At 38.9% G+C, this 21,298-nt stretch overlaps 1 protein-coding gene across 1 annotated transcript; it reads left to right on the top strand.

Annotated features, from left to right (window-relative positions):
• Positions 1-6,200: 6,200 nt before the first annotated feature.
• On the top strand, positions 6,201-20,557 carry rbp1.1 (retinol binding protein 1, cellular, tandem duplicate 1). The gene is made up of 4 exons (XM_059989449.1): positions 6,201-6,273; positions 8,606-8,784; positions 15,665-15,766; positions 20,428-20,557. Exons 1-4 carry the CDS (start codon positions 6,201-6,203, stop codon positions 20,479-20,481), a joined length of 408 nt encoding a protein of 135 aa, XP_059845432.1. The 3' UTR covers positions 20,482-20,557.
• Positions 20,558-21,298: the final 741 nt, after the last annotated feature.

Raw genomic sequence — 21,298 nt, 5'->3', positions numbered from 1 at the left:
ACTATATTATATCTTGTTGATTCTCCAAAATAGCTGGAACATCCTAAGAACAAACAAGCAATAGAAATGCATAGAACACAAACATAGAAGAGTACCACATAGGAGTCAAGCCCTTCAGTCCACAATTGAGAGAATATCTACCGATACTGGATATCAAAGTAATACTCACAAAATGCTGGAGGAACTTATTTAATTGGACCTCTTGATGAAGAGCCTCGGCCTGAAACATTGACGGTTTACTCTTTTCCATAGATGCTGCCTGGCCTGCTGAGTTCCTCCAGCATTTTGTGTGTGTTGCTTTGGCACACAATGTTGTGCTGAATCAATTAAATAAGTAACCCTTGGTGTCCTGGAGTAAGTAAATCAACACAGGTAAAGCCAATGGGCTCAATAAACTGATTAGAAAGGCTGGCTCTGTTATAGGCGTCAAACTGGACACAAGGCAAGCTATGTTAGAACAAAGGGCTCTACAGAAAATCTTGGTAATTCTGGATAATGTTTCTCATCCTATGCATGCCACCTTGGCTGAACTTTCAGAAATAGACTAAGACAACTGCACAGCTCCAAAAAGTGTTATATGAGGTCATTCTTACCCTCTGCCATGAGGGTCTATAATGAGTCAATCTATAGCTGGGAAAGTGATGACTCCTTCCCGTTAGACTGTTTGTGGTAACATATTTTATTCTTTCTTACTTCTCTTCTACTACTATATCTGTGCACTTTCCTATTCTCTATTCTTTCCCACTCTATTTCCTGAGGAGACTGAGGTCCTTTAACATCTGCCGGATGATGCTGAGGATGTTCTACAAATCTGTGGTGGCCAGTGCTATCATGTTGTGTGCTGGGACAGCAGGCTGAGGGTAGCAGATGCCAACAGAATTAACAAACTCATTCGCAAGGCCAGGGATGTTGTGGGGGTGGAACTGGACTCTCTGACAGTGGTGTCTGAAAAGAGGATGCTGTCCAAGTTGCATGCCATCTTCGACAATGTCTCCCATCCACTCCATAATGTACTGGTTAGGCACAGGAGTACATTCATCCAGAGACTCATTCCACCAAGATGCAACACTGAGCATCAAAGGAAGTCATTCCTGCCTGTGGCCATCAAACTTTACAATCTTCCCTCAGAGTGTCAGGCATCCTGCGCCAATAGGCTGGTCCTGGATTTATTCACACTTGGCATAATTTACTTATTATTATTTAATTATTTCTGGTTTTTATTTTGCTATATTTTTACTCTATTCTTGGCTGATGCAACTGTAATGAAACCCAATTTCCCTCGGGATCAATAAAGTATGTCTGTCTGTCTTAATGTAACTGTGATATAGTAATTTCCTTTGGGATCAATGAAGTATCCATCTTTCTATCTATGACTATCTAATCTAGTCACTTCTGCCTAGAAAACGTCCATATCTATGCCATATTCCTTACATTCATGTGTTTATCTAAAAGTTATTTAAAATCTCGAATGTTTCTGCCTCTACCACCACCCCAGACAGCGCATTCCAGGCACCCACCACTCTCAAAAAAAAAACCCTGCTCCTCACATCTCCTTTGAAATAACCCACTTCACCTTAAATGCATGACCTCTGGTATTAGTTATTTCAACTTTTGGTACAAGATATTTTCTGTGTACTCTATCTGTGCCTCTCCTAACCTTATAGACTTCTATCTGATCTCCCCTCAGCCTTTGCCATTTCAGAGAAAACAACCTAAGTTTGTCCAGCTTCTCATTATAGCGCATGCTCTCCGATCCAGGCAAAATCCTGGTGAACCTCCTCTGCACTCTCTCCAAAGTTTGACATCCTTCCCATACTGGGGTGACCAGAACTGTATGCAATATTCCAGATGCGGCCCAACTAGAGTTTTATAAAACTGCCACATAACTTTCTGACATTTGAACTCAATGCCTCCACAAGTAAGGTTAAGCATTTCAAATGCTTTTCTTTGCCACCATATCAACCTGTGCAGACATTTCCAGGGAGCTATGAACTTGGCCCCTATGATCTCTCTGCTCATCACCACTGTTAAGGATCTTGCCCTTAACAATGCACTGTCTCTTCAGATTTAACCTACCAAGATGCAACACTTCACAATTGGCCAGGTTAAATTCCATCTGCCTTTTTTCTGCCCATATCTACAACTGATATATATCCTATTGTATTCTTTACCATGGTTTAAATACCAATCTTCATATCATCTGCAGACTTACTAACGTACCCATCTACATTTTCATCCCGGTCATTTACATGCATCACAAACAGCAGATGTCCTAGAATTCAATAAGACACAACTTGCCCTGTGCAAAGCCACGTTAGCTGTCTTACCATTAGCCCATGCTTTTCCAAATACTTATAAATGCTATCCCTAAAATTTATATCCAGACAACTATCTATTACTGATGTGAGATTCACTGGTCTTTGGTTTCCAGGATTATCCCTGATTCCCTTCTTGAATAATGGGCCAACATTAGCTATTCACCAGCAGCAAGGGAGGACACAAAGATATTGGTGAGGGCCTCAGCAGTTTCTTCTCTTGCATCTCTCAATAACCTGATATATATATTGCATCAGGCCCTGAGGACATATCCACCTTAATGCACTTTAAAGAGACCCAAAGTTATCTCCTGATTATCTCGAAATGCCCTAGCAGATTAATATACTAGGCACTTATCTCCCAGTTCTCCATGCCCTTCTCTATGTTAAGTACTGTTGTAAAGTACACATTAAAACCTCACCAACATCCTCCACGTCCAAGCAAATTCTCCCTCCTTTATCTTTCTGTGGCCGCACCCTCTCCCCAGTTATCCTCTTGCTCTTGTTGTATGTACAGAATGCCTTGGGATTCTCTGTAATCCAACTTGCCAAGGACATTTCCTGGCCTTTCCTGGCATTCCTAATTACTTTCTAGAGTTCTTTTTTGGCTTCTTTATGATCTACAAAAATTCTGTTTGATTTTAGTTTCCTAAGTCTTATGTACTTTTCCTTTTACTTCTTGATTTAATTCACCACCACAGTTGACACCCAAGGTTCTCTTACCTTGCCATCCTTGTCCCTCCTCCTTACCGGAACATTAATGTTCTCTACTCTGTGTAGTTAGATTTCTAACACCTTCCACCAAAGCACCCATGTTATGTATTCATGCATATTTTGACCCTTAAGGTTTGCTGTCAATCTTTCTTCTGGGTTACGTACTGAACATAATATGAAAGGGCATTCTGGGTAGATGAATCTGCATACAAAATAAACAATGGCACATTTGGCCCTCACCTCTCCATCTCTCGTGTGTGTTATTCACGGTCACACAACTTCCTAGTGCCATGAACATAACAAGCTGTCACCGATTAATCCTAGTTCCTGCCTAATGCTCTCACAATTTGCCCTGATCCAAGTTAAGACACTACTGCAAGTTCCATACTTGCCCTTATTATAGCTATCTTAAAACTTAAGAAGTTGTGATCACAATTCCCTCATTGTTCACTTGCTGAAAGGTCAGTCACCTGGCTAGTTGCCTCAGTCCTTTCACTTATATTAGTTACTGTTTGTGTACAGTTCTGCCAAGAAACTTGAATACATTAATGTATATTTCCTCAGCTCCTCGTAATATTAGCAAAAATGCAGATCAAGGCATTGAGGAGCAAATTTGTAAAAATGGTTTTCACAACTGAAGCACCAATTAGAAACATAGAAAACCTACAGCACAGCACAGGCCTGTCAGCCCACAAAGCTATATCGAATATGTCCTTACCATAGAACTACCTAGGCTTACCCATAGCCCTCTATTTTTCTAAGCTCCGTGTACCTATCCAGGAGTTTCTTAAAAGACCTTATTGTTTCTGCCTCCACCGACGCTGCCGGCAGCCCATTCCAAACACTCACCACTCTCTGCGTAAAATAACTTACCCCGACACCTCCTCTTTACCTACTTCCAAGCACCTTAAAACTGTATCCTCGTGTGCTAGCCACCTCAGTCCTGAGAGAAAGCCTCTGACTATCAACACTATCAATGCCTCTCATTATCTTGTACACCTCTATCAGGTCACCTCTCATCCTCCATTGCTCCAAGGAGAAAAGGCCAAGTTCGCTCAACCTGTTCTCATAAGGCATGCACCCCAATCCAGGCAACATCCTTGTTGACCTCCTCTGCACCCTTCCTATGGTTTCCACGTCCGTCCTGTAGTGAAGCAACCAGAAATGAACACAGTACTCCAAGTGGTGTCTGACCAGGGTCCTAAATAGCTGCAACATTACCTCTCAACTCTTAAACCCAATCCCATGGTTGATGAAGACTAATGCACCATATACCTTCTTAACTACAGAGTCAACCTGCTCAGCAGCTTTGAGTGTCCTATGGACTTGGCTCCCAAGATCCCTCTGATCCTCTAAACTGCCAAGACTCTTACCATTAATACTGTATTTGGCCATATATATTTTACCTACTAAAATGCACCACCTCACACTTATCTGGGTTGAACTCCATCTGCCCAATTTTGCATCCTATCAATGTCCCATTGTAACTTCTGACAGTCCTCCACACTATCCACAACACCCCCGAACTTTGTGTCATCAGCAAACTTACTAACCAATCCCTCCACTTCCTCATCCAGGTCATTTATAAAAATCACGAAGAATAGCGGTCCAAGAACAGACCCCTGAGACACACCACTAGTCACCGACCTCCATGCAGAATATGACATGTCTCCAACCACACTTTGCCTTCTTGAGCAAGCCAGTTCTGGATCAACAAAGTAACGTCCCCTTGGATCCCATTCCTCCTTACTTTCTCAATAAGCCTTGCATGGGTACCATATCAAATGCCTTGCCGAAATCCATATACACTACATCTACTGCTCTACCTTCATCAATGTGTTTAGTCACATCCTCAGAAAATTCAAACATGCTCTTAAGGCATGACCTGCCTTTGACAAAGCCATGCTGACTATTCCTAATCATATTATACCTCTCTGACTGTTCATAAATCCTGCCTCTGAGGATCTTCTCCATCAATTTACCAGCCACTGAAGTAAGACTCACTGGTCTATAATTTCCTGTTCTGATTAAATTTACCCTCAATGTCAATCTGTAGCTCTAATAATTAAAAACACAATATATGTATCTTCATTCGTATTGTGTGCAATGCTGTATTGGTGCAAAATGTTCTGTTGAGAAAACTAAAACTGGAAATAATAAAATTTCATAATGGTTTTAAGGATTATGGATACATGTAGTTATTATTACTGATTATCTATGATCCATTTCAAAAGCAGGACAAGCTCAAGGATTTGAGTGACTGCTTCTAATTTCTGTGTTAATTTGTTCATTGTGGGCCTTCTGAGTAAGATCAATGGACAAAGAATGCAGTAAAGATTTGCCAAGATATAACAAATGAGGCTTGAGTTATTAAGAGGGAAAAAACTTTGACAATATTTTTTTCGTCAGTCTGATAGTATCGAGGTACTGTAGATGAGAAGTTTTAAAATGAAAGCTCTTTATAAGTTAAACAAAGCAAAACCTATTTCCATAATATTACCATAATTTGCATACTTTAGAAAGAAAATTATAAATTAGAGTATGCAAATTGGGCAACACTTTGCAATTTGCTAATTTACAATCTGAGCTCCATTTCAGGTTAGTTAACTTTACAATCATAAACTGTGAGTAAAGAGGACAAATTGTTCAAATCCCCTTTTTCTGCATGAAAATTACAATCAGAAATTAACATGTAAATTAAAGGAAATATACTTAATGTACTTAAATTAGACTTGTTGACAGTGAAATGGAAGAGCCTGCCAACTCAACAGAAACATCTTCGATTGGCTCTCATTTTGTTTTGTTGTTGTGTCACACTTTTATGATTTTGCAGACCATCTGGAATTCTTAATTAAATAACATTTAAAACCTACTGCTTTCAAGGGGAGTGGGGGTAGGTAATCAAGGTATGTACTCAGTTTGTTTTAAAATATGAAGACCATAAAAGACAGATATTTAATAAATGCAACTGATTTCAGCTAAAGAGATTTCTTAGCCTGTTCTGAGCATTCATTCTAGCATTTTCCAAATAATCGGATCAAACAGCTCTCATTCTTAAACAAATTAATATAGGTCAGTGGCAACAGTTGCTGCAAGTTTTTGAACACAGAGAAGACGGACCTGCAAAGTGAAGTCTAACTTAAATCGCCGTCTGTTTCTAAAGAGTTGGAGATGCCAATTGATTACAGCGGATACTGGAAAATGATAGCCAATGAGAATTTTGAGGAGTACCTGAAAGCACTAGGTAAGGATTTTAGTCAGAAGTTTGAAGTCTTGTACTTGGTAAATTAAACTGATCCTTATAGAATTAACAATATGATTCATTTGAAATCATTGTAATTTTTCAATAGTGTGTAAGCTTGTTCATAACGTGAGTGCTCCTAATTACCAATTTAAGTGAGGTTTACATTTTTAGAAGGAGGTTTTTGATGGCATTTCATAAAAGTTTTGGTAAACCAATTAAAAAATATTTCATTGTTCGCAAAGTGTTTTAAAACATGCCAAGGTAGTGAAATTACAATGTTAATTCATGAACACTGGCTGATGAGAGATATCAAGGCTCTGGTAAGGTAAAAAATTGAAAGCATATATTGAATATAGGCAGTTGGATACCAATAAATCCCTCAACAAATATAGAATATTTAAGATCAGGCTTATGAGGTAAATCAAGAGGAAAACAATGGTGTGAGATAGATTTGATGGGCAGGGTTAAAGATAATTCCAAGCAGTTCTTCAGTTATATTATCAGTAAAAGATGACCAAGGAGAGACCAGGTCCTCCTAAGGGCCATCAGGGTTACCTATGTATGGAGCCACAGGAGATAGCTAAGACTTCTAATGTCTATTTCTCTTCTTTGTTTATTAAGAAAACTAACTCAGATACCAAATAAATGAGTGTAACAGATAGCGAGATCTTAGATCATGTGCATATTAGAAAGGAAGAGGTATCGGTAGTATTGAAGGACATTAAGGTGGGCACACTCTCATCCCTAAACAAGTCTATGCCTATATCTCACATGAGCCAGGGAAGAAATTGTGGAGGCACTTGCAGAGAGATTTGCTTCATCATTAATCACCAGCAAAGCTCCAGAAGACTAGAAAGTGGCTATGTCTTCCATTGTTCAAGAAGTGTAGCAAGGATAGGGCAGGGAACTATATGTTGGTGAGCCTGATTCCAAGTGTAGGTAACTTATTGGGGGGAATTCTGGGGGATGAAATCTACCGTCATTTGGATGGTCAAAATAATCAGCGCGGTTTTGCCCATGGGTAGCCACATTTGATGAATCTGTTGAAGATTTCCAGAGAAGTAACTAAGGGATAGATGTTGTCTATGGGGCATATGTAAGGCCTTTGACAAGGTCTCGCATAGCAGGCTGATCTGGAAATTTAGACTGCATGGGATTCGAATTGAACACAGGAGTTGGATTCAGAATCGGCTTGGTGATAGGAAACAGGGATTGATGACTGAGCGTCAATTCTGTGACTGGGAATCTGTAACTTGTGGGGTGACAGAGAGGTTAATGTTGGGATCTCTTTTTATGTAAATGATTTGGATGTGAATTTACTCGGATTTAGCAAGTGAATTAGCAAGTTTGCTGAGGATACTAAATTAGGGATGTTGTTGATAGCGAGGCAGGTTACAATGAATTGCAAAGAGATTGTGATTGGTGAGGGACTTGGGCTGAGGAATGGCAAATGGATTTCAACTTGGGTGAGAGTGAGGTGATGTATTTTGGACAGTAAAGCCAGAGTCGGACGTACAGTGAAGGGTACACTGATGAGTGTTGTGGTAGGGGGGAACCTGGTAGTACGAGTGCACAGTTGGGTGAAAGCAGCTGTGCACGAAGGCAGAGTGTAAAGAAAGCTTTCAGCATGCTGGTCTTCATCAGTCAGGGCATTATTTTTAGGAGTTGGGATGTTATATTGTAGTTATACAAGTTGTTGGTGAGGACACCCCTGGAGGGTTGTATATAAGACAGGGGAAAGGCATTGGAAAGATGTCTAGATTCAAAATGAGAGGGGAGAGACTTAAAAATCCTGAGAGGCAACCTCTTCACCCAGAAGACAGTGAGAACTTGGAACAGGTGCCAGAGGAAGTGTTTGAAGCAGGTACAATTACAACATTTAAGAGCCTTTTGTTTAGGTACATGGAGGAGAGGGGCTTGGAGAGTTAAGGGATGAATGTGGGCCATTGGGGTTAGCAGGGAGGATGCTATGATCGGCAAGAACAATTTGGGCAGAAGGGCCCATTTCCATGTTTTATTACTCTATGACTCCATGGCTCTAAGGGAGTGCAGAACATTAAGTTAATAGCAATGCTGGATCGTAGATCCTGATATTTATCTGAAGTGGATATTTCTGTCATTTTTACACTGATGGCCAGAGATACAGTACAGTCAATGAATGTGATTGCATTAAGACCAGATAAAATACAATACACGAGAATGTTTATTAAGTGTTAATTAATCTTTTCATGTTAAACTAATTTTCACCTTGCATTATGAATAAAAAAAGAAGAAAAATAAAGAGTGCCATCTTGCTCTGGTTCAGTACAAACAATGTTTTCTTTGGCTACAGATGTTAACATTGCTTTGAGGAAAATTGCAGTGTTGCTGAAAGCGGACAAAGATATTACTCATAAGGGAGACCACATGGTCATTAAAACCATCAGCAGCCTCCGTAATTATATCATGGAATTCGATATTGGCAAGGAGTTTCCTGAGGATTTATCTGGAATAGACGATCGCAAATGTATGGTAAGCATTGTGCAGTCATGGTATCATGTGGTCTAAGAGGATCTTGTTAAGCTCCTGATCAGGATGGATTTGCAGCTAATTATTGTGAATAAATATTAGAAAGGTTGCGAGAATTAAGCACTGGCCAATTAGTGCCATGTAGACAATGACATTTTGGTTGAATCTCTGGAGAAAAGGGGAAAACTGAAAGAGGATTTTTTGACACAGGAGAGGCCATTTGGCCCATGATGGCTCCCAGAGGAGTAATTCCATTAATTCAATTGCTTTTCACAGCCTCTCTATATCACTCTGTTTGTTAAAACAATAGATTCTCAGATCGAACTTGATGAGACAAAAACTCCCAACACCAATTATCTACTTAAAACTACAAAACTACATTTATAAGGACAGACCAGAGCAATCATTAAAATACCTATCCAGGTATGCATGGGCCCCTGTCATTGAAGCAGGCCTCCTGATCTACAGCGCTGGTTCATGACCATCCCACCAAAGTGGCCTTGATGAACTAGCCCAAGCCCCTTGATACCCTTCACACTGATATGAATTGTTGCAGTAGGTGGGCCAAAACATAGCACCATCTCAAACCACCGAATTAGAACCTTTCATCACCAGTTATCGCTCTAGCTGAGTTCCATCCCTGTGTTCAGCTAACTTTCATGCTGTTCCCACAGTCAAAATCAAAGCCAGCTCTGTTACATTCAAGGCTGCTGTGGTGCTGAGACATTCAACAAGCATCAAGATTAACCCTTTACAGTACCCTCTCTTGCACATGCCCATCAACTCACCTTTGATTCCTTTTACCATCAATCTACATCAAGGGATCATGTAAAGCAACAAAATAATCTATCCACACATGTTTGGGATGTAGGAGGAAACCAGAGCATCTGACAGAGACACACTCATGGAAAAAACATGAGGTTAGAGTCAAAGCTGGGCATCTGGAGCTGTGAGACAGCAGCGCTGACTTTTGCATGAGCACAATCCCATCTTTCAGTAAGGGGATTCTTTAAGGGAATTAAATAAGAAGAAGTAAGGCATATGTGAGGGGAAAATACTAGAGCAGGTTTAGCATGTATATGGTAAGAAACAGAAATAATTACTAGCACAGATTTAACTATGTGGCTCTGTAGCTGATATCTAGATACAGCTAAAACTAGGTCAGGACCTGGGAAACAACTGGGAAACAAGGAAAGGAAAATGGAGAGGAATAATGACTATTTTGGTCATTAAAGGTACCTTTAATGTCAATAAAAAAGAAGATATATTGAGAGCTAAGCATACAATGATGGAAGTAAGAACTAGAAAAATACAAGATATATCTGGACCCTTGGCAGAAGTTTGAAGTGGCAGGATGTATTACTGTTGAAAGTACGGGGGCATATGGCAAGTTGGAATCATTATATTTAGGGACTTAAACTTCCATGCGTGTTGGGATGTGCTGAGTAGCTAATAGTGGTGTGTTGGGCATTCAGCATAATTTTCTGTAAAAACAGAGTGACAGGCAATATTTGGTTTAACAATGAATAATGAGACAAATATTGCTAACAAGTTAATAAAGCAAAACATTCTTCAAGGAGTAATATGATCAGATTCCATATTGCATTCAAAAGAGAAAATGGCGAATATTAGCCAATGTAAGTTTTACACAGAGTTAACTTCAACCAGATAAGATAGAAATGACCTGGCGTAAATTGGGAAAAATTGCAAATGGGCAAAGGTAGAAAGATATGAGTTATACAGCTCTTGATACATGCACATGCAGTTCAACTCTTTGAGTGATTATTCAGAAAGTTTGAAGTTAATAACTCATCTCCTTCTAACTTAGGCCACGAACTTATTAATCACCCCTGATGAGTTATTAACGGATGAGGTATTAACTTCAAACTTTCTGCATAATCACTCAACGAGTTGAACTGCACGTGCACGTAACGAGAGCTGTAAAACTCATCTCCTTCTACTTTGGGCCATGAACTTATCAATCACCCCGAATGTTGACACTTTCTGGAGGTTCAAGATCTGAATGCTCCACAACCGTTGGACTAAGTGTGTAAATGTAGGAGGGGACTATATTGAAAAATAAACGTGCTAGGTTTTCTAAAATTGACTCCCTCTACCTTAGGCCACGTACTTATCAATCACCCCTCATATACGTTAATCCCACTTACCAACACTTGCTTTGTAGCCTTCTGTGAATCCATAATCCATTTACTTGTTGAAATAAGTTTCACATTCCAACATTGGTGTAGGAATTAGAAAACAGCAAAAAATGGATAATTCCTCAAACTGGAGCTGTGGTATCACCTCATTGAGAAACAATTCAGATGATGAAATAAGGTGCTAAGTTTATTCAATATACAAAGACGGACATCAATGAGAGCAGATGAAAGCAAAATATTGCAAATATATTTTAAATAAATGGGCAAACTGCAGAAAATACTTTTTTATGGGGAATAGACATTGAGTTCACACACAAAAATAAATGACAATTCATACTTGTCTCTAATCAATGTAAAGCTGAAAACAGTGCCCTCAAACAAAAGGAAGGAACAAGCTACAAGGCTATGAAAATATCATGGAAAAGTAGAAAGGTTACTTTCAGAAAAGGCACCATGTAATAGAAAAGATACATCGAAGAGAAAACAACATGATAGGTCCTGGACTCTGAGATTTGAAGTATGAGATTGCACCAACTCAGTATTTTTTCTCCTTGAAATTTAGCAAGTTAAGGTTACAGAATGAGGGAAATTGATAGAGTAGACAGTGTTTTGGCTCCATAACTCTGTCATAGCCAGGGGTAAGGGGTGGGGGATGTCAGTGGGGATGAGCTTCCACTACCTATTAAATGGCATGCATCTCAAATAGCCTCTGACTACCTAGTCCAGCTACTGACCTTCACATGTGTTTTAGCTACAAAGCCTAGCGGAGCTATTTCCAATGAAAGGAGAAGGGACAAAGGTGGATTACTGGTACAATAAAACCAGTCGCTTCAGCAGATGGCGCTTGTTAGCTGTGGTTGGTAGCTCATCTAGGAGAAGGAAAACTCTGATCTCAAACCTCCACTGCCTCGTGGCTATACTCACTCAAGAAGAAGGCTTTGGGAGTACAACCAAGAAAATATCCAGACCTAGAGTCCCGAAAGCAGAGCTATGTTGAGTTCAATGCTGACTGGCAACTACTGTGACATTGCTGGTACCAAACTGAATTGGTCTTTGATGTTCCCTTGGATTCATCAGCTGGGTGGAGAGGGGGAGCCTACTGCATGGGTAACAGCTTGCTTTCCGTACATACTGACCTGGTTTGCATTTTGACTGAATGTAGACAGCGAGGACATAACATCCATGTTTGACCCCCACCAACTTCTCAGATTTCTCAGATAAAGTTTTGATAAAAGTTCCTGATCCCAAAGCAATAACTATACATTCTTCCACATGCACTACACAACTTGTTAAGTGTTTCCAACACATTGTCTTTTACTTTTTATTTCTGATTCCATTTCTAATTCTTTTCAATAATGATTATGTGCAGATAGTACTGATGTTTTAAACAAGGGCAGGTGCAGAGTTAAATAGAAATATCCAAAAATTCTGCATTCTACTGTTAACAAGTTATATTTTGCATCTGCTACACTAGACAAGCTTGTAATTATGTGAGAATTTTATTTGATTGATAGATGTGTATAAAATTTAATGTAATGATTTATGATGTGTAATGGTGTCTTTATGTCCTCTTTCACATGAGTCATGTTAATGTATGCCAATCTATGCCTTTGGCACTAGAATTTGGATATTGAGTTTCAGTCATTAAGTTCTTTAAATTGCTCAGAATTATAGAGCAATTCAGCATGGATACAGGCCCTTCGGTCCATTGAATCCACATCAACCATGGTTCCCACCTATCTAATCTCAATTCAGATCTGCTGGAGGAACCATCTATGAAGGAAAATGAACAGTCAACATTTTGGGCTGAGACCATTCATTAGGTCCTCAGTGTCCTTTTTTCTCATATTCTGCTGTTATCAACAAACTTTCAGAAAGGTAGTGAATAAAGTTTTTTAAAGCTGAAGGGTGAAAGAGCTTAAGCATACAGTACAATATCTTAAGACAGAGAAGCTGAGTTAAGCCATTCAGCACACCATCTGGCACTCCTGTATCGTTCTGATTGTGTGCTGTATTGTCACTACATCTGAAACTGAATCTTCTCACAAATATCCACTGGCAGTTTTCAAAGACCAGTGTTCCTGCCTACATTTAAGTGATTAAGTTACAGCAGTTCAAAGGATTAGATTATTACTTTATTGTCACCAAACAATTGATACTACAGCGTACAATCATCACAGCGATATTTGATTCTGCACTTTGTGCTCTCTGAAGTACAAATCAATAGTAAATATAATAAAAATTTAAATTATAAATCATAAATAGAAAATAAAAAGTAAGGTAGTGCAAGTCAGGTCCGGATATTTGGAAGGTATGGCCTAGATCCGGGTCAGGATCTGTTCAGCAGTCTTATCACAGTTGGAAAGAAGCTGTTCCCAAATCTGGCCTTATGAGTCTTCAAGCTCCGGAACCTTCTCCCAGAGGGAAGAGGGACAAAACATGTTTTGGCTGGGTGGGTCGTGTTCTTGATTATCCTGGCAGCACTGCTCTGACAGCGTGCGATGTAAAGTGAGTCCAAGGATGGAAGATTGGTTTGTGTGATCTGCTGGCCTGTGTTCATGATCTTCTGCAGCTTCGTCCAGTCTATTTGTTTAATTGTTGTTAGGAGAAACCTGCTGTTTGAAAATTGGTTGCAATTTTTTGTCTTTTTCAGAAGTAACTGAAATAAAGTATTGGAATTGGTAAGATTGAGAAAGGGATTGTGTAATTCTGACAAAGGTTCATTATCTCTGGAACATTATCTCTGTTTTTTTTTGTTACCTGAGTTGCTGCATATATCTATCATTTCCAGCATCAGCAGTATTTTTAAATTTCATACAAGCTCCTGTAAACCAATGGTTGCAGTTGTAATTGTACGCATGTGCTGAACTGGTGACGGAATACTGCTGTCATTTCACTAAGCTAATAATTTATCAACTAATATCAGTTACTATTGCTGGATTTGTTATGTGTGAAAGTACTGTGTAATAGCTTTTAACTTAGCTTGTATTTTAAAATTGATTAGGTGATGCTGCTTCTCATTAAGGTGTAGGATGCTGGGCAGTGAGGCAACCTGGGGCTATAATTTGCCCTCAATATTTAATAAATATGGTAATGTATACATGTTGTATTTTGCTTGAAATTTTGGTCCATTGATTGTAATGAATTGTAGGTGCTGAATATGGCATCCAAACAATGCTAATAAATCACCCTTCTGGCACGGATGGCTTTAGATGTTTTTTCATTTCTGGAGGTCAGTCAGCAATAAGCAGAAAAGGCTCAGATTCAGTGAGATTATGCTGAAGGCAGACATATTCCACAGCTGCACATTCCCCCAAGGAACTGTGACTCCATCATGGACAAATATTATTTTCCTGCAACTGCGTTAATTATCTATTTCTATCCCAGTCAAAATCAGAATCAGGTTTAATATAACTGGCATAGGTGATGAAATTTGTTGTTATGTGGCAGCAGTATATTGCAATAAATAATAATAAAAACTGTGAATTGCAGTTTTATATATATATATATGTGTGTGTGTGTGTGTGTGTGTGTGTGTGTGTGTGTGTACAAATACAATAGTGAGGTAGAGTTCATGGGTTTAATGTCCATTCAGAAGTCAGATGGCAGAGGGGAAGAAGCTGTTTCTGAATTGTTGAGTGTGTGCTTTCAGGCTCCTGTACCTCCTATACCTCCTCCCTGATGAGAAGAGACGAGGGGTGTCCAAGGCGATGAGGGTCCTTAATGATGGATGCCAACTTTTTGAGACATTGCTCCTTGAAGTCCTGGATGGTGGGGAATGAAGTGCCCACGACGAACCGACAAAGTTTACAACTTTCTTGTGTCTTATCAGATTATCCCATTAATTTCAGATTTTGAACATTTCCTGAAATCTGAGTTTGCATTAAGAAAGGATTTTTCCTTCCCTCCCACAGGAACACTTCAACTATTCAAAAAGTCTGGAAAAATATCAAGGGACATTAGAAATTAAAAACGCAGAACACATTCTAAAATATTCAACATCTAGGCAGTGCCCATGAAAAAAGGAACTGAGTTAACATTTCAGATGTTGGCCTTTTGTTAGAACATCTGACAGATAAACCTGGAGCCACCAGGTTACGAAGAGATTAACTTTGTGGATTGTATCAACCAAATCCCTCTTTTTAAATTGATAAAGCTGGTCCTAAGTTCTACAATCATATGGTTGGGTAAAAAGCTTTTGTTCACATGCCTCTTACAATTATAAGCATTTGAGTTGTGTGGAAATTGAATTTCAATGATTTATTATTAATCATTTATTGCCAGTACAAAACTCAGAATGTTACATTCCATGATAATGATTGTTTAAGTATCATTAAAATGTGCTTTGTTGTTGGAATGAGATAAAAGATAGAAAATCCAGATAAAGTTAAGAACATCTGGAAAATATTTACAAATGACTGCTTGGAACAAAGGGAGTATTTAAGTACCTAATTAATTTTTCAAGATTCATTCATTTACTGGAGTTCCACTGTAGCTGTTTTAACATTGTGAAAATGTTGTTTGATTATTAGCTGAATTAAAATACTGGGTACTTCAGCAGATTATGATTCATGATTTTGTAATTAGTGATATAAATGCATGCAGAATCCATAATGGAATAAATTAATAAGAAGAAAAATGTCTCTCTTTTGGCCAGCATTTGAATCATCTCAATGTGCAACCTATCTTATTTTTATTCCATGCATTTGATTTTATTTTCTTAGACTACCGTGAGTTGGGATGGAGATAGACTTGTGTGTGTACAAAAAGGAGAGAAAGAAGGTCGCGGTTGGACTCACTGGATAGAGGGTGATGAGCTACACCTGGTACGCAACTAATTGGTATTTGTAGACTATTTGTATTTTCAAAGAGTTTGAAATTTTACAATTTTGAATATAGCACACTCAACTATAAAATAACCTTGTTAGTGTTTCGAGCTGCAGAAAAATAATTGGCAGATCATTTTTCCTTTTATGTTGAGAGCCTAAGAGTTATTACTGTACATAAATTCATCATTGCCAGTAAAGGGAACAGATGTCTTGTCTGTCAACACTAAATATTACAAATAAAGCCATTTTTATAATCTCCCTATTTTTATAATTTTTCAATAGGAATTTAAGATTGATACAGAATTCTAATCACATTAATTCATCATAATGGCTGTTCGTGAAGCAGAAAATAAGTATTTTTGTCTTTATAAATTAGTAAGTTCAAGAGAAATGTCTTGGATCTGGCAAATGGTCAAATGTTTTTGAACAAGTTGTAATCTTAAACATTTCCTAGTTTAAAAACCCCTAATATTAATGGGACCTTGGAAAAAACAGCATGAAAGGGCAACTTTAACTGCACCCACTTGTCCTAAACTCCCTGAATCAGCAGTTAAAATCAATCGTTACTTCTGAGTAGGAAAGCTACCAACAACTCCCACTGCTGAATTTGAACTAACTATTAGTAAAGAGCATGGTCACTTATCTAAAGCTAGAATGGTTCTCCTTTACATCTAGATGTTCAATCTCTTATTAAGCCTCAGCCACAATATTGTGTTTGCCTGACAATGTAGCTCTCAAGTAAAATAGGTAGATGGAATTGTGGATGGAACCCAGTAGGTCAATAGATATCAAAGGAGAAAACATTCCAATGGCTGGTGTCAGTGTTTGCATAACAAAGGTGCCGGAGGTGGCCTATCCTGGGGTCGGAGAACTGTCTGTGTGTATGACCAAGTGGGAGGGTAGATGGTAGAGTGGAAATGGGCATTTTTGCTGCTGTTGTTTTGTTACTGTTATTCTGCTGAATATTGTGGCCATGTTCAGTTAGTGCCAGAATGTGGGGTGACTCTTGCAGCTGCCCACAACACATCCTTAGCTTACATTCGTTGTTAACACAAACATTGTATGTTGCAATGTACATGTGATAAATAAATGAATCTGAATCTTATCTGAATACAGGAAGATGTTTGTGACTATACCAGATCAATCGTCTCTGCCAGGGATATCTCTCAGTGCTTCCTCAGAACAGTGCCTTAGGCCAAACATCCTCGTCTGCCTCATCCTTTGCCTTCCTTTCATCAGGAACTCAGAGGTGGGGATGTTTAGATATTGACTGATGATTCCATTCCATTCATAATTCCTTAGAGACCTGTGCAAACTCAAGCTAATTAGAAGCAAGTAATTCTCATGCCACAAAAATAACAAGAAGTTACCACTTCCGCCTAGAGACAATCTAACCACGTACCCTCAATATTTAATGGTTCATCAGTATCTTATGTAGGATACTACTGAACAGAAACTCATCTAGAGCAGCCACAAAATTACCATGGCTACAAAAGCAGGTGAGAGGCCAGGTTATGCTGGGGTGAGGTCAAGGACAACAAGCATATAAGAACACCATCACCTTGAAGTTCCCTACTAGCTATTCACCTCCCTGTCTAGATCTGTATATTGTCAGTTTTTCATTATTGTTGAGGCTAAATTGTGCAACCCCCAGAGGTATTGTGGGAATACTTTCAGCAGAAAGACTACAGATGTTCAAGATGTTCACTTTCCCCAATCAAGTTTATTATCATTTAATTATATACATGCATATCGTCAAATCAGACAACGTTTCTCCGAACCAGGGTGTAAAGCACAATAGTGCACATAACACAAAAGTTTAGGAAAGTAAGGATAAAACCTACAAATGAATTACACATGAATATGCATGGTAAGGTGCATAAATTAAATATTGTAAAGTACAGAACAGATTAACTGGTGACACTTCAAATGCAATGGGCAGGGAGTTCAGGATCCTAATGACCTGAGGGAAAAGACTGTTTCTCATCCAGATTGTTCTTGTTTATATGCATTGTGGTCTCCTGTCTGATGGTAGAAAGTCAAAGGGGACGCTGGATGGATGGGTGGGAACCTTGATAATACTAATGGCACTGGGTATGCTGCACTCTTGATAACTGTTCCCAATGGACGGTAGGGAGCCATTCTCCCTGTCTTTTGTAGGGGCTTCTGGTTCGATGCTTGGCTGCTCCCAAGCCAGATGGAGATGAAGTTTGTCAGGACATTCTCAATAGTGCTCCTGTACAATTCAGTTAAGATGGGGGGCTGGGGGGGGAAGCCTTACTTGCCTCAATCTCCTTTGGAAATGGAGGCACTGCTGTACCTTCTTGCGCAGTGAGGTGTTTTTGAGAGACCAGGTGAAGTCACCCATGATATGAACTCCCAGGAATTTGATGCATTTAACTCTCTCTACAGAGGAGACATGTATTCGCAGAGGGGGTGATTGGCTTGCAACTTCCTGAAGTCCACAATGATTCCTTTGGTTTTCTCCACGTTGTTCTTCTCACACCAATCCACCAGTTGCTCCACTTCATCAGTGTACTCCACTTCATCATTGTTGTTGATGAGAACAGCCAATGTTGCGCCATCTGCAAACTTAATGACACGATTGGCCTGAATCCTGTGACACAGTCATGCATCAGCAACCTGAACAGCAATGGCCGGGGCACACAAACCCTGGAAGCAGCAGTGCTCAGCCTAGTGGGACTAGAGATGTTGCTGCCCCCACAGACTAACTGTGGCCTTACTGCTAAGAAGTCCGAAAGGCAAATAGGGAGGGGAAATAAAACATTGGCCTTGGCAACAGTTATCAGATCCTGAAAATTAATCTAAGCAAGTTGAATGTTTATATATTGTTGAAGAGTACAGTGACAGTAGGATAACCTAAGTGATTTCTTACAATTTTTTCCAAATTAAATTCAGTGAAAGGATTATGAATAAGATCAGATGTTATTTCTGGAGTAGCAGATGAATATCCAGTTCACCTTATTAGCCAACACGAGGAAATCTGCAGATGCTGGAAATTCAAACAACACACACAAAATGCTGGTGGAACACAGCAGGCCAGGCAGCATCTATAAGGAGAAGCACTGTCGACGTTTCGGGCCCAGACCCTTCGTCAGGACTACTTATTAGCCATTCATCTAAATCATGACTGAAATTAAAACTGGAGCCAGATATACCAATTTTAAAATTTGTATCCATAAACATTTTATTGACCTTTATGTTTGATATTCAAAAATACATTTAATTTTTTTACATTTTTTGCCCTGTCCCTAACACTAGTAGATATTTCTGACATTTATATGATGCCATATCAAGGAGTTATTAATTAGTTTCAAAATATACATAATTTGAGACTAAATCTTTATTCACCAAGTGCCTATCGATGTAGTATCCCGGAATAACTGGATTAAGATTAGGAGCAAGTACACAGGCTCATTATATCTTCTTTATCTTTCCTCATCCCAGGGAAAAGGGAAATATAGCTTGTTGTAATTAAATTATTAAGCAGAGAGCTGGAAACAAAGCTATGACCCATCTAAACTGTATGAATATAACTGGATTCTATTGTTATCATACTGTTCCCTCATTAAGTCATTTGTCAAAGTCCCAACTCACTTAGTTTCTGTTTTCACTACTCTATTTGCTACTAACAATGGATTGCAATGCATCGCAGCCTGGTGTAGAAACACGGATGCTCAAGAACGGGAAAGCTTACAAAAAGTGATGGATACAGCCCAGACCATCACAGGAACAGCCCGTCCCATCACTGAGCACATCTGCAAGTCGTGCTGTGCAAGAAAGCATCACCCATCATCAAAGACCCCTGCCATCCATGCAATGCTTTCTTCTGGCTGCTGTCATCAGGAAGGAGGGTCAGGAGCCTTGGGTCCCACACCAGGAAGTTCAGGAACAGTTATTGCCCTTCAACCAAAAGACCCCTGAACCAGCAGGGATAAATTCATTCAGCTCAACTCTGAACAGATTCCACTATCTATGGACTAATTTTCAAGAACTCTAGAGCTCATGTTCATAGAATTTATTTATTTATTTATATTTTCACGGTTTGTCTGTCTGCACATTGGTTGTTAGTCCTTGTTTATGCGTAAGTTTTTATTGATTCTATTGTATTTCCATGTTCTACTGTGAATGCCTGCAAGCAAATGAATCTCAGGGTGACATATCTATACTTCAATAATCGTACATTTACTTTGATCTTTGCACAAATTATGAATCCCGAATTCTCTTCATAAGGGCATCAGGCAATGTATTCATCCTCTTGGGCACCAATGAAACAGCCTAAAATAATGGAATTAAAAAGCACCATCAATATTCTATATTAGAAGATCTTCCAAATATGCTTTATTAATCCTCAAAGAAATCAATTAGTTCAACTACAGCAGCAAACAAAAAACTGGAGGAACTCACTGGGTCAGACAGCATCTCTGGGGGGAAATGATCAGCTGACATTTCAGGTTGAAACTCTTCATACGGACTGACCCAAAAATTTGACAGTCCATTCCCCTCCACAGATGTTGCCTGACTTGCTGAGTTCCTCTGGCATTCTGTTCATTGTTCCAGATCCCAGCTTCTGTAGTCTCTTGTGCCTCAATTAATTTGACCTTTTTATTTTCTCTTCTGCTCTGTTTTCTTTCCAGGAGCTACGCGTTGAAGGTGTCATAAGCAAACAAGTCTTTAAGAAAGTGGAATGAAGAACTTGACCAGAGGCAAAAATGAAAGAGGAAATTTTGCCTTAAACCAGAGACCTCAACACCTCAGAGACCTAAATTCTAAAGGCTAAGTCTGTTGATATTGTCAGTGGAAACAATAATCTTATACCTGTTCAAATGTTACAAAAAATGAGATATTGAGTACAAATCACTCAAATAAATTTTTGCACCAGTAGAGTCATTTCCTACAGTATTTCTCTTTGATTGATGACTTAGCACTGTATGTATTTTGAATCTAATTTTGTCCTTCTATAGCTAGCAGCTCACTGACAGCAACCAGCTCAGTAAGTTTGTAGTTGCAGCTATTTTTCCGTGCTGTATGACCTTTCGTTATTTTCTTTTGTCTTCTTTTCTCTATTTCTATCACTTTTTATATCCTTCCTTTTCTATCTCATTCAATATTTTTCCTATACCTTGGTGTTGTTCTCCTCACTCTGTTCCAGTTAATGTAGATCATTTACTAGAATTACATTATTGGGAAACATGATCTTCACCCCTATGTGCCAATGCAGTGCACTTTATCCTTAGAGTTGGAATTCCCCTATTTCTGTGACTTTAACCTTACAAGATAAATACATTGTAATTAAATATACTGTATGTTACTGGTCAGCATATTTCAATAGCATTAGTTCAGCACCTGAATTTTGAACTTATTGAATGTTGCTACAGTCCATATCAAGGTAATATAATACTTGCTCAGAATTATTTTTAGTCATTTAGAGACTAATATATGGAATTATGCCTTAATCCAACTGAATCATAAAATTTCATCTTTCTGTAGATAGCTCTTCAAAAACCT

Source organism: Hypanus sabinus, chromosome 2, assembly GCF_030144855.1.
Source record: "Hypanus sabinus isolate sHypSab1 chromosome 2, sHypSab1.hap1, whole genome shotgun sequence".
NCBI classification, from domain to species: domain Eukaryota; kingdom Metazoa; phylum Chordata; class Chondrichthyes; order Myliobatiformes; family Dasyatidae; genus Hypanus; species Hypanus sabinus.
The sequence above is the reverse complement of the archived record's forward strand: the minus strand, read 5'-3'. Positions and strand labels throughout refer to the sequence as shown.